The following is a 14316-nucleotide window of genomic DNA, read 5'->3' on the forward strand; positions in this document are numbered from 1 at the left end:
CCAGATCTGCCTTCTGCACTCTTCCCTTGTTAGCTGGAAGCTAAGATGGAAGCTATTTTTGTATGTTTAAGGACTTCAGTGCTTGTGAGATCAGGTCCAGTGCAGAGATAGATGTGTGTAGACGCTATGCTATGCTACAGGCTTTTCTTAGAGCTTTTACCTGATCTGAGAACTACAGTGACCAATTAACATCCTACTTGATTAAGCATTTGTCTGCAGTGTCATATCTTATCCTGCACATCCTTCCAGCTAGCTCCTGTGGTGAGGAAAGGTCTGTGATTTGTATGTCTGGGGTAAAGGAGGCAGGCTGGATGTGGGGGGAATATCCGACCTGTAATGAAGACCTGAATTTGTTTTGTGTTTTGTTTTTTTCCCTTTTCTCTTGTAGCAACAGCTACGTATGCGGATCAAGTTGACATATAATCACAAGGGCTCAGCAATGCAGGATCTAGCAGAAGTCAACAACTTCCCCCCTCAGTCCTGGCAGTGAGGCCCTGGCACCATTCTTATTCTCACCCCACCCAATCAAAAGAACTCTGGGAAGAAGGTTGTGATCCTTTGTAATCCCCCAAACTGCACCATGGGCATGGGGAACAGATGAGACCTGCTAATGAGGAGGAATTTTCCTGAAGTGTTTGCTGACTTTGAAGCATATCTGTTAAGACTATTCTCTCCTCCGCTGATGAGGCTGGTGGCTTGTGGAGGCTATTGTGCACTCCCTCACACATGCATTCACAGCCAGAAGCAACATTCCCTTCTCCTTGCTCCCTACCTGCCCTACCCCCATCCCCCCTGAAAAGAAACACAGCCTGGTTGGAAGAGAAGTCTGGAATTTTTAGCAGGGAACTCTCTTCTCTCTGCAACAAGTGAACAGCTGCCCCTTCTTTCTGCTGTCTTTTTCCCCTGGGGTGGGCAAGGCGTGTTGTCATTCATTACTAGCTGGATTCCTTCAGTCACCTTCATCTGGGGCTCAATCTGGGGACTTGGGGAATGTCAGGCTGCCCTGTCTTCATGTACCCCCTGTGTCTGAAGGGGTTGGAGGCTTCTTATGGCCTAATTAGTGCATTATTGTATACACCCACCCCTTAGTTACATGATACATACCAAGAGCAAGTGAGGCCTTGGGGGAGTTCATCTGCAAACCTGTGACAGTGCAGGAAAAGAGGTGCTGGCGAGAGCTGGTAAAATGGCTTTGGTGCTGTACTTGGAAATGACCAAGGAATGAGGACCTTAGTGTTGAATTTTCTTTATTTTCATCAATAGCTACAGCCATACAGATTCAGAGTCAGTCTTCTGTAGCTTCCCCAGAAAGTGTGGCAGTGATGTGAGAGATGTTAGAGGTTCAAGGAGCAGCTAGTTTTCTACCACAGGTGGTTTCAAAGCCTTTTAACTTGGTAGTAGTGGTTTATGGGTAGAAAAAACATATTCAGCTTTTTAGGTCAATCTTTGAGCAAGGACTCTGTTCCTGCTGTGAGAGGAACACACAGCAAAGTTGCTGCAAAGTTGCTCTTCCCAGTTATTCCAGACCTTCTCCCCAGTTTGATTTCCTGTTGTAGACCCCCTTTGGATTCCTTTGGATTCCATCCGAGTTACTTCTGACTGGGACATTTGTGTTGTATCTGTAATATTGGCACTGAAATAAAGACCATGCAGTTTAAAGAGACCTTTTCCCATTTTGTTACTTAATTGATCCCTGTAGGTTTCTCCTTGCTCCCCTTTCAGAGATACGTGCTAGTTTAGGTTCAGACTGAAAGTAGCTGAACTGGTTTTTTGAGTGGAAGCCAGTTGTTTGGTTATTTGGATCCCAAGGTATGAGGCCCAGTACTCTTCTAAGCCTACAGAAAGCATGTTTAGTTATGCTCCCTAGTGTGAACTGTTGTCAAGGTAGTACAGCTCTGTGAGTTCTCACAGAGGCAATGTGTAGAACATAAAGCACAGTGTGACAAAGCTATTCTGATGTTCAGCACTCTCCAGGGAGGAAAAGGGGAGGATATATCTTGGATCTTCAAATGTGAGTGTGCTGGTAAGTGTAAGGCACTTCAGCTTGCACCCCAGTGCTTTCTCAAAAGAAACTGTTGGCACATCTGCTTTATTTCTGTTACGGGGCTTTCCAGATAGTAGTCACTCAGTGCTCTGACAGCAAGCTTAGACACAGCTTTTTGCATCTAAACTAATACTAGGCTCCAGTCCTTGCTAAAAACATCGCAAAAGTGGTGCTCATTGTACCTAGATATTATTGAAGACCTATTTTGCTCTTGAGTTGGGAGCTGGAGGCCAGTAAAGGTTGTTCAGTCTGCTTTGGTTTTAACGGCATTAAGTAATATAATGTAGGACTGACTTAAGTGCTGGTCTGTGTAAATAAGTTCAGCTTCTCTTGGAGGGCATTTTTGCTGCCTTATTGATTAGACAGGTTTGCAAAGAGCTTTGGATTAGCAAAGAGCTTTTTCTGTTCTATGGGAAGTGGTATCAGCATGGAGTTTTAAAATCTAGAAACATGATGTATGCTTTCCTTAAAAGGACTTTAGGGTTGTGGCCTCATGCCTTGGCTGTCAGTGGTGAGATAGATACTGTACTTCAGCTAGGAGCATCCTGAAGCAGGCAGTCATGCAGAAAATGTATGAAAAGTCCATTTGTAGGTATGGAACATTGATCTGTGTTGCTCTCACTGCAGGTGTGAGTATTCACCATCCCACTAGCTCAAATTTCTGTGTTGAAGGCTGGGCTTGTTAGGTTCCAGTGAGCTTTGAGGGCATTCCAGATATGAAGCTAACTGGAAGTCTTTGCCACAATTCCAGGTCTCCCATCCTCCTCACAGAGTTTTACATGGTCACTTGTAGTGAAAGCTGGCATGCCTCAGCCTCCATTTGTTTTTGCTGAGAAAGCCCTGATGCAGGAGCAAAGATGAGGAGAAAGAAGTAAACTGTCTCTTACCTGGCCAGTTTGTTGCAGCAGAGTTGGGAACAGCTTATTTTGTTCCTCTTGTTGTACTGTTCTCTCTCCCCTAGAGCAGATGAGTTTTGTTGTTGGCCTCTGGTAAGTTTGTAGGGTAAATTGCTAGTCTGTTCTTGGCTCCTTCAGCCACCCTTACACAGTGTGTTTGTGTTTTGGGAAACAGGCACTTTGTCAGGTGTTTCTGAGTCGAGCTGAAGGAGGTGTTTTGTGTACCTGAAATGCATTCTGGTTGAAGCCATCCCTTGGCTATGAAGTACTCCTTTGTAGCAGCCCAGCATTCCTGTTGCCTTTGGAGCTCTTTCCCTTCCCCTTGCTAAGGGATGGGACCCTAACATGGCACCAGAAGAAAGGCCAGGTTTCATACCTTCCCCGTCTGCAACACTACATAACCATTGCTTGCTCCATCACCCACCCTTAAGTGCATCTCTTAAGTTCTGTGCTGCTGCTTTGTTTTCTGACTGGAGAGTACTCTCTTGAGGGTAGGGTTTTTTTCTGCCAGTTGAATGCAACAATGCTAACAAGTCCTTGCTTTGGTGTAAGGGGAATAAGAGAGCAAGATGCAGACTTCGTGGTTTATCTTAATAATTACCTGCATTGGAGACTTTGGAGCTGGGAGAGATTGAATGTCTGTTTTTTCAAGTGAATGTATTTTGAGTCAAAACATGACAAAGAATAGTGGCCATAATGGGCCTGAAGGGGGAGAAGACAAGAGAAGATCCAACCTTTTACTTTGTCTGGGTTTCAATGGGACAAAATATAGCCTTGAACAACCTTTTGAAGCAATAGCAGTGAGGGGACTGCCACCTATACAGTACCTTGGATATATAACTCAGCAGATGTTGAAACAGCTGGAAAGGTGACTTAGTGCCTTCCCCAAGGCTGGTACAAGCTGCAGGATGGAGCAGCAAAGATGGCTTTTTTTTTTTCTTTCTTTTTTTTTTTTTTTTTAAATCTGCTGGTGCGCTTTCTATGTGTTCATTTTCTACTTGGGAGCGGTGAGGGAAGGAGCCACTGGACTGCTTCCTTCTGGACTTTCACTCTATTCCTGTATATTACTCCTTTTTCTTTCCTGATGTAATTTACATTTTACATGGAGCCCCATCCCACCTCTCTGATGGTATAATAAAAAATAAAAAAAAAAAAAAGAAAAAGAAAAAAGAAAAAAAGCAACAACCCCCCCAAAATGCAATCAAATTTAAAGTGAAAACTTGCAATTTGACCAAGGAGCTTGGTGGCATTCAAACTTTTGCAGACCTGTTTTTGAGGTGTGAAGAATTTAAATCCTGAGTATTAGGTGAGTGAGGAGCATAACGGATGTAAACATTTACATGGGATGCATTAGACTTCTTCTGTGTGTATTGTCTTTTGGTTGAAACAAATTATGAAGTGACTAATAAAATGAGTCGATATTCAATGATTTACAACTGTGCCTTGTTGCTTTTTCAAGTACAGTGGGATAGGATGTACTGTTTCTTAAATGCTTGGCCGTTACAGATGATGTGAAATTATCATTAAGGGCAGAATTTCAATAACTTTCCAGGAAATCTTTTAGAGCAAAATGAATAGATGTGAAATAGAACCCTGACAGAGCTTGTCAGTTACTACCAGCAATACTTGTCCAGGTGCTAGAAAGGTGTGATGAGCTCCAAAGACAAAGAATTTTTTCCCCTGGAGTTTGCAGCCTCCCTTTGGAGATGGCTACATTTCCCTTGCTGATGAGGAAGCACCCTTACATACTGCATATGCCCCTTAGGGCAATGCACAAACCTGCACTAAGGTTCTTCCACAAGTTTTTTAGTAGTAGTAACATTTTGATAAATTTGCATGTGCTTTCTAACACATAATAGTGCTTCTGGCTGTGAAGTACCATCTCTCTTGTCATATGGAAATTCTCTTGGGGCAAAGTGGTTGCAGAACTACAAAGGTAGAAAAGCAGAGAAAACCCAACAAAAATGTATTTTTAAAGTTGCTTCAGCTTGTGTGTATAGTCTGAAGTATTAAGAACTAGGTGAGCTTTCCTGTGGCTGACTTGTTGAATTACGTGAGTTAATACAGAGCACTGGGGAGCAGCTTTAAGCGTGCTGATGCAAATGGGTTGCCTGTCCCTACCTTGTTTGCCCTCCCGATACCTGAGAACTGGAAAATGGCACCAGAGTGTGCCCGTTGGGGTGGCAATGAACCCTCCATCACCCTGGGCTCTGGTTCTGAAGCAGGACAGGACACCCGGAGCCATTCCTGTGACTTCTGCTGCGAGTTGCCTGTGCTGTGGTGTGCCCAGAGCAGCTCCGGTTCTGCTCGGCTGGCTCGTGGGGGAGGCAGGAAATGTTTAAAGGAAGCATATCATGGAATTGAAAGTGTTTGGTACAGTGACTATGCCAATGGTGGGGATTCCAAGAGAGGTCTGGGCTTAATTGTGAAGACCAGAAATGTGTGCAGGAAGAAAGAAACTTGATGCCAATGCCAGTAATAACTTTCGTAACCACTGGAGACTTTAGGGCGAAGGCAGGAAGATTTTTGCTGTTTTGTTTTTAATGTGTTGACCCTCTTAAGGCATGAGCAGTACCAGAGCTCGGCGGGGCTTCAGAGCGATGCTGCTGCCGCTGGTGCCCATTACCACTGCCAGGAGCCAGGACTGCCCGACCTAGCACACCGGCAGAAGGCGTGTTCGGGGGCCGGGCTCCGTCACCCCGGGACTCGGCCCGGGGCAGCTGGTGGGACCGGCGGCTCCAGAGGTGAGCGGGTGAGCGGCTGCTCCTCTCCCCGCCGACCGTGCCTCCCCTGAGCAAGCACCTGCCCGACCCGCCGGGCAGGGCGCCGGAACGCCCCTGCTAACGCTCCCGGAAGGCTCCAGCGCAGCCCTCGTACAGCTGCGAGCAGACAAGAACCGAGTGCTTCAGCCACCCGGGCCCGGGCCCGCCGCCGTGGGCCGGCTCTGCAGCCGCACCGGTCGGCGGAAGCGCTCGCCCTTCCGGGGCGGGGCCGCCGCCGCGGCCCGGGGTGTCGCGGTCCGACCGGCGATGGGGGAGGCTGGTCCGGGTCCGGGGTCTGGGCCTGACCCCAGAGATACGCCGGAGCCGGAGGAGGACGAGGCGGCGGCGCCGGGCGGTGTGCGGGGGGGACGGGCCGGGCCCCGCGGCGGCATCCGGGTGCTGAAGGTGAGGAGGGGGCCGGGACCGGAGCCAGGGCCTGCGCGGGGCCGCTCCGGGTCAACCCGGCGGGGCGGGGGCGAGTCCCGCATTGGGGCTCCGTGCCCAGAGCGCTGCCCGCCTTGACCTTGGCGGGGCGGCCGGGCCGGGGTCTCTCCGTGCCCATCTCCAAGCGGCCCGGCAGGTGCCCGCGGGGCGCCCGACGAGCGGTGCCGAGGCTGCCCGGTCCCAGTCCAGATCGCGGCCTGTGCCGAGGGGCTGCCTGCGGAGCCGGGCTGGGGGCAGCCGCTGACTCTGGGGGTTTTGCCGCCTTGCAGAGAAATGTGAAGCGCAACGGGAGCAGGAGCTGCCTGAACAGGAGTCGGTTTGGTTCTCGTGAGAGGGACTGGCTGAAAGAGGACGTGGGACGAGGCTGCGTGTATGTTTATGGGAGAGATTCTGCAGCTGCTGCCTCTTCAGACCTGCGCCTGGTCCTCTGCAGGGTGGACACCCCGGCGTCTGAGATCTGTGATGGAGAAGGGAGGAAGAACCTCTATGTGCAACTTCATGGAGACCTGGTCAGGTGAGGGCTGAGACGGGACAAATCTGTTTGAGAAACATAGCAGTGAAGTAGGAGTTCACCTTTTACAGATCTTAGTTAAGCCATAGGTGTTTTAGCTGGGAGGTTTGGCTAGTGCTCCAGACAGAAACTTGTCCTGATTTTGTAGGTTGAGTCTACTGTTCATATGCTCTTTTATTATGTTCTGTGGTATTAATATTTTAGTATCCAGAAAACTTAAACTGTAAACAGTTATTCTGAGTCAGTAAAACATTTCAGGTACTTTCACCGTTATGTCAGATAATATTTATGCATTAGTAATTCTTTTTCTAAGAAGAGTTGCCAGCTAAATAATTAAAGGTAGACATAAACATAGTGTAGTCAGGGTTATACAAAGAAGTCTTAAACATCAGATTATATGTTTTATGCCTGCAGTTGATTTAAACTAAAAATTGACAGCTCAGGGTTTAATGTGCATGAACTTTATGCTGTGGGTGTGTTACAGCCTCCTCTTGGTTTACAAGCTCCCATTATGTTTGTTAGAATTTAGACTTTGGGTTGATCCTTTTGGACTTAAGACTCATTTATAACATTGCTGTTTCTTTTCTTGAGAAAAAAAAATTGCTGTGGTCTCCTTGAAGAATAAACAGTAATACATGCTGAACTGGACTTGTGACTGGTTTTTGACAGTGAAACAGAAGTCTTAAATTGCATGTATCCAGTTTTTAAAACCATAGTACGTGTTTGATTAGGTGGAGGGAGGGAGTGCTGATGGTGAAGCATGCAGAGAAGACGAAGTTATTAAAACTGTCTATTGGAAAAGTTATTAGACACGTTTGCCTTTCCCAGCCTGGGTTATCATGACCAGAAATAGGTTAGTTGGAAATACTTGAATGTAACCATGAAGGCAGCTGGAAATCTTCATTAGTTGCCTGAATGAATGGAGGATTTATAAAGAAAAGTACTTGGTTTAAACCTTTGCAGTGTGCAGATTTCCCAGCATTTAGAAAGAGCATACCTTTTATTGCAGATTATGACAGAGGCTTGGTAAAATGTATAGATGTGTTCAGAGTAGAATATTTGGACATTTTTTAGCTTTTGAAATGGCTTTGGTGTTTGAATTCTCTTTCTATGTATGTGTTTCTCTTCTTCTGCTAGGTAGCTGTGCCTGTCTTTGATTTTTAGCAGGCTTTGCACTGGATTAGCAAATTGGTCCTGGTATCAGTGTTTTAGAAGCAAGCACCAAGTTGCAAATGCTTACTTCCCATCTTCATTGTCTCTTGGTGTGTTAAGCACTGTGTCAAGTTTTGTCTTAAATGTCATGAGGAGTTCTTGACTAGAGCATGTCTGTTCCCTGTAAACCTTAGAACATCTTTGCCACAGAAGAGATTCCTGAATTACCTCCCACTGGGTGCATTCTCTAGAGAAATGGGAGTTACCAGTATTGCTTAAGTAGTGCCCTGTAGGTAACAGGAAGCTGAATGGAACCTGCTTGCATGTCCACAGGAAGATGACAGAATGCCAAAGATATCCCTGTGCCCTGTTGAGATAATCCCTTCCTTCAGCAGAGCTCGATGGTTGCTTTAACATAATGTGTTTGCCAATACAAATTACTGTGTTATGCATCTGATTGCATTTTACCCTTGTGTTACAAACAACTTCTGAATTCTTCACCCTTTTAATATCAGTAGGTGACTTTGTTTCAGAAGCTGAGTATGGCAAAGATAGCTTTGGCACCTGACTCCTAGGACTGGAAGCTGGACAGTAAATGGAAGAATAGCAGAAATCTTTTATGTATTCACTTTAAATGTTCAGTGGTGTCCTTATGGTCATTCTGCATTTTTCTTTCAAGTGTGTGTACAGGGGAGTCAGTTTCTGTCAGGTTTCTTTAGGTTCTCCTAGCTAGTCCCTCCTTATTATAGCATCCTGTCATACTGATTTCTTGCAAAGGTGGATGGATTAAACAAAAATAGCACAGATACCTTATTTGGTCTGAACACTTCCCACAGCAAAAATTTAAACTACAAAGATTTGAAAATTTGACTGTTGCTTATGGAGAAGAGCTGCAGTTGCAGCAGGAGGTGTGAAAGTGTTCATACTTTCTATTGGGTTTGCTATCTCTTTGCTCTTCTTTTAACAGAGCTGCTTCTCTGACTGTTGGCAAGAGCCTCAGTCCATTCAGCAGCCAAATTGGGAAGCTTGAGTGGTGGTTTGTTTTCCATAAGAGACCTAGATGCAGACTTCTTGAAGTGTTCTTTTTGTGACATTCAAGCATTTATGGCTCCTAAGCCATGGGTTACATGCTGGAAAAGCTCTTTTCTGGCAAGTGTGAGGCTTTACTATCAGAAGAATTGCAGGGTCCTTGAGGGGAACTTGGGCAAGGTATCTGGAGATCTGCACTGAAGGGTATAGAATACAACAGGGTCTTTTGTGTTGGAAGTCAGCATTATTCAGTACATCTATTATTTATTTCAGCTTCTAGTAGCTTGTGTGTTATAGGAGATGGGTAGACAGGTTTGTCATTTCCAAGATTACCTCAGAAAGCTTTTCTGAAAGTTTGGTATCATGTTCACTGCAACCTGTAGCACACAAAAAGAAAAAAATTTATAATATAAAAATAGAAATTTTGTTGTTTTGTACCATAACTTTGAGGGTAATCCTATTTCTGATCTAGAGGTCTTATGTGTGAATTGAGTTGCTATATATTTGCTTGAGATACCTGAGGTTATTTTACTTCTTGAGATGTGTTCTGTTGACTACAAAGAAAGTCTAGATGTCTAGATACTTGTAAGTGGTCTGAGTTTTATGAAATCAGTCCTGCCTTAATTACATGGTGGCATTTGTAAAGCTGTTGGCAATAGTGGAATTACGATAATATAATCATTAAAAAGTAACAGGTATTTTTTTTCTTCAGGTGGGAAGAAGCAGAAAGGTTTGGGACACACAGTAATGAAATAATTTAGGTTAAGACATGCAAGTGGTGAATGCAAGTCAACAAAGTTTAGTAGAAAACAGGTCTTACCAAACAAACTTGATCCTGATGCTTTGAAATTCGAAGCTTAGTCGCCAACGGCGTCAGTCATTTGTCATGCATGATGTTGGACAGGGGTCTGATCCAGCTCTCATTGCAGGAATTGCGTGACCTTTAAAGGTCCTTACCCACCCAAACCATTTTGTGATTCTGTCTTCTGATGTAATTGGTAGGAAAGCAATACACAAAGTATTAATATTGGTTGGCTGATACCTTACAAATTGGAGACTGTTACTCAGTTTATGCGTTTGTTTTTTGGATGAGGGGTTAGTGTATATGTGAATTAAGAAAGGCAAACTTGCGCAGTTGTGGTGCTCTGTTAATAATATGCTCAAAGAAAGGTAGCAACTTGGGAAGGCATCAATGGGGAAGGGGTGATGAGTACCAGGGAGTCAATATGGTAGATTATTCTAGATGGTCTAGCAGACAATGTGCTCTGGAAAACAGCTTTTCGACATCACCAGGTATATTTGTGTAAAAGCCAAGTGTACTAAATACTGATGAGGAAAGGATAGCGGCTGTAACCTGCAAAAACTGCAGATCAGGAGGATTCATGGATTGAAAGGATATAAGTGAATGTGCCAGATAATCAAGAGCAGGCTGATCCAAGAATATTAATACTGTTTAGTAGCACCCAGAAGTCTCAGTATGGTTTTGTGTGGTCAGTGCATGGAAACAGCAAACAGTCATAGAGCTGGCACTTACAGAATGTTGGTAAGCTAAAAAAAAAAGAAACATTGTTAAAAATTGTTTTGAGTCAAAGTAGACCCACCCTACTGTAAGAAAAATTTAAAAGCACATTGAGCCTCACCTTGAAAAAGAAGTTTGAAATAGTTTGACATGGTTAGTCTCATGATTTGTAAACACCCATTTAAAGGATAGGTGACAAGTTGAGGTCTAGTGACTGTAATTGGAAGCTAGGCACTTCTAGAGTAAAATTGAGGATTTTTAATGGTGGATAATGACTGGGCCACTGGAGCAATTTATTTTTACTCCCATCTTACATTTTCATTGCTTAATATTTTAAACCAAGATTTTTTTTTTCCCTAAAGCAAAAGTTCTAGTTTACCAAGAAACTCAGTAATTTTTGTTGCAGAAAATAGCAGTTCAGCATCTCTGGAAGAAGTGAGATGAGAGGATCAGAAAGCTTCTTTTCTGTTCTGAATATACTAAACCTGATGTTTCAGAACTTTCTCTTATTGTCATTCATTCAAGTTAGCTGCTGAATCCTTCCTGTGATCTGTTGTAGCTCTAAAAACTTGCCTTCTTTAAATGCACTGTTTGAGTTCATTTGCCAAACCATGAGAACCTTCCACTGATAAGAGCTAAAGGAGAATGGGAAACTTCTTTTTAGAAGTCAGTCCTCAGGAGGATTCTCATATGCTTTGCTCCCAGATGCATTTGAAAGAGAAGTTTAGTAGAATTCTTTTATATCTTTCAGTCATTATTTATAGGGGTTTTTTTTAATTATTTGGGTTTTGTGTAATATTTCTGGTTTTGTTTCATGTTGTTGTTTCCTCCTAATGATTCTTAAATCATGGAATGGAAATTACCTCCGTGGACTGTATGGCTTATGCCTATTGCTTTTCCTTTCCATTTCCCATCTGCAACACGATCCTTCAAGTGCTACAGTGCTTCAGTTCTCCTGGGCATGCAGGAGGCACATCCCCCAAGGATGTGTGCTTCCCAGAACTTTTCAGAGGAGCAGAACAATCAGTATGTCAGTACTGTAGTTGCACTTTAGCTGCAATGAGACTTGTTTAATATTTTTTGTTTCTCAAATTACTTTCTTGTGTGTTTTGGCAGGAGGCTGGAGCCCACAGAAAAACCCCTTCAGCTTGTGTATGACTACTTGGCTGGGTTGGGTTTTGATGACCCCGTTAGGATGCAGGAGGAGGCAGCAAACTCTGATCTCAGCTGTATGATTCGCTTTTACAGTGGTAAGACATTGTGTATATGTCTGTTCCTGTAGCTTTAACTATGAGGTGGAACTCAGCTGAAACCTGAGTCATTGACCTGTTGAGTTTATAGGTGGCTACATCAAAAACCCAAAGTACCAATAAGAATTTCTTAGAATAACAAGTTTTTAATCAAGTTTTCAAGATTAATAGAAAAAAACCCCAATTCTGTAGTTCTCTTGATCCTATCTGTGGCTTGAGGAAAGACAGCTCCACAGGAGACACAAAATTGTTCTGTTGTCTTCAGTTGCCAGTGTTGTGACAAGTGCTTTAGACCTCCCTAATGGGATCAGAAACATCTCGCAGTCTAGTTCAGACTAGATATGCATGAAGATTGTATTTCTAAAGGGGGTGTGGGTATATGCAGGGAAGGTCCTGGTCAGATACCTCCACATCCTGTTAACAGAGTGAGAGTGCCAGCTGGGTGACAGTAATGCAGGCTGCTGTTAGAAACCAGGTGCATTTCCCTGCAGAAGCAAGATTTCTGAGTGGCCTCTTGCATCAGTTTGGGCAGGATACCACCAGCACAAGGAGCAACAGGATGATAGCTCTAGGCCTGTGGGCATGCAGTGCTAGCAGTCAGAAAAGTAATTCACTGAAGAAAAGAGGAAATATAAAAGAAATAAGGGAAAGTTGATAATGAAATTATTATCTTTAAATACCTGACATTTGCGTTTTAGAAGAAAAAGTGCTTTTAATGATGTGTGCAGTCTGGATTACAAATTTGATGTGAGGAGATCCTTAACACTTGTAACTCAGAAGTCCATCAGGTCAGGCTTATTCCTGTTCTTTAAAGTACTCCATTAAGTGACTATTTTGAAAATTTTCCTAGCCAATGAGAAGGTATAAATATTGGACAGAATCTTGGAAAGCATCTGGGAAATTTGTCATTGTCTTGAAAAACAATTATAAATTAAAAAAAAAAAAAGTGCAAGGAGTTAGGATGCCCTAAAAGCAAGTGTATGTGCATTAGAAGGCTGAAGAAGACTTCTGTTTTGCTGGTTTGAGTCATAGCTATCAGTGCACACAGCACAGGTATAACAATCAGTGCCCAAGTCCTTGCTTCAGGGAAATAACTCTCTTCTGTAGTGGATTTTCCAGGCCTTCCTTTAAAGCCCAATAGAAACCATGTATTTAATAGTTTCTGTGACTTTAGCTGACTCAACAAGTTTGAAATTGCTTTTCTGTTGCATCTGAATGAAGAACGTTTGGCAAGTTTATAAGCTTTCTATGATCTGGAATTACCTGTGGATTAAAAACACACTACATGGCAACCATTACAACCTTGAACTGAAAGACACTCTGTGGCCATACCAGACATTGCTGCACCCCCTGAGGAAGTTGCTTGTCCTCTGCTTGAGATTTTTTGTAAAGTACAACTTGTCTTTACTCAGTCTCTAGCATAACTGTTGCACATTATAGCTGTGTTGCTATTTGTACTCATGGCTGAGAACGAAGTAAAAATGGAAAGTAACTGCTAATGTCCCCTTTTTCTTCAGAAAAACCTTGTCAGGTGGAGCAGTTAGATCGCATCCTGCTCTCTGGAGTCTACAGTGTCCGCAAAGGAAAGACTCAGTTGCACAAGTGGGCAGAGCGCTTGGTAATTCTCTGTGGTACATGCCTCATTGTGTCCTCTGTGAAAGACAGCCACACAGGGAAGATGCACATCTTACCTCTTGTTGGAGGGAAGGTAAGACACTTTTTGGTCAACTTCCTGTGTCTTAGAAACACGGAAGGGATTATAATGATGGGTATTATCCACAAGAGCTTAATCTGGGCTTTTGTAGCAAATTACAGCATTAGCGTGTGCGGAGAGTTGTAGAATCCCTTTCTATTTAGTAGTCCTAAGGCTAATTAACCAAAGAGGCATAAGTTCTGCTTTCATGTCAGTAGCCAGCATTGTGAAAGGACATTCTGGAAACTACCGCTTCTTGGATCTTCTTCAGCAGAAAGACAATAAGAAGGATTTGGACTTTCAGTACTTAAAGGGGGCTTACAAGAAAGATGGGGACAGGCTTTTTTTTAGGGCCTGTTGCAATAAGACAAGGAGCAACAGTTTAAAAGCAAAAGATGGTAGATCCAGACTAGATAAAAGGAAGAATTTTGTTACATGGAAGGTAGTGAAGCACTGGCCCAGGTTGCCCAGGGGGATGGTAGATACCCCACTCCTGGAAACATTCAAAGTCAGGTTTGACAGGGCTCTGAACAGCCTGGTTTAGTTGAAGATGTCCCCACTTGCTGCAGGGGCGTTGCATTAGATGGCTTTAGAAAGGTCTCTTCCAACCCAAACCATTCTATGGCTCACTTCTGTGTTTCTCTCCAATAACTTTATGACTGTGTTTTCAGCAAAATGTAGTTCCTGGTGGTCAGTGATACTTTTCCCTAGATCCATTGTAATTGCTGGAATTTAGATAAACTGTTTTCAAATCTGCCTTTGCAGGTGGAAGAGATGAAACGTCGGCAGTACACACTTGCTTTCACATCTGCAGGAGCACAAGCTCAAACATACCACGTTTCCTTTGAAACACTGGCTGAGTGTCAGCGGTGGCACCGACAGGCGTCCACGGTGAGGCCCTGGAGCTGCAGTCATTCAGGTGGTGGGTACAGGGGTAAGAAAGGTTTTCTGATGCAGGCAGAGATGAAGCTAGGATGCTGAAGAAAGTACCCAAGACACTTTCCAACTTTCTTAAT

The 14316-nt window shown here is 43.9% G+C and overlaps 2 protein-coding genes across 6 annotated transcripts in view; both read left to right on the forward strand.

The window, feature by feature from the left end:
• Positions 1-4373, forward strand: part of AP1G1 (adaptor related protein complex 1 subunit gamma 1) — a 39281-nt gene extending 34908 nt beyond the window's left edge. For 3 of the 5 annotated variants that reach the window (XM_030458120.1, XM_030458121.1, XM_030458122.1), the window contains one exon: positions 389-4373. In XM_030458120.1, coding sequence (XP_030313980.1) covers positions 389-490 — 102 coding nt within the window. In that variant the 3' untranslated portion in view covers positions 491-4373. The remainder of the gene's footprint in view (positions 1-388) is intronic. The other 2 variants (XM_030458123.1, XM_030458124.1) reach the window with 2 other exon arrangements.
• Positions 4374-5953: 1580 nt separating this feature from the next.
• PHLPP2 (PH domain and leucine rich repeat protein phosphatase 2) overlaps positions 5954-14316 on the forward strand; it is a 28745-nt gene continuing 20382 nt past the window's right edge. The window contains exons 1-5 of the mRNA XM_030457694.1: positions 5954-6107; positions 6416-6660; positions 11474-11607; positions 13125-13315; positions 14066-14191. Of these exons, the coding sequence (XP_030313554.1) occupies positions 5970-6107; positions 6416-6660; positions 11474-11607; positions 13125-13315; positions 14066-14191 (834 nt within the window). The 5' untranslated portion in view covers positions 5954-5969. The remainder of the gene's footprint in view (positions 6108-6415; positions 6661-11473; positions 11608-13124; positions 13316-14065; positions 14192-14316) is intronic.

Source organism: Calypte anna, chromosome 11 (assembly GCF_003957555.1).
Source record: "Calypte anna isolate BGI_N300 chromosome 11, bCalAnn1_v1.p, whole genome shotgun sequence".
Taxonomy (NCBI): Eukaryota; Metazoa; Chordata; class Aves; order Apodiformes; family Trochilidae; genus Calypte; species Calypte anna.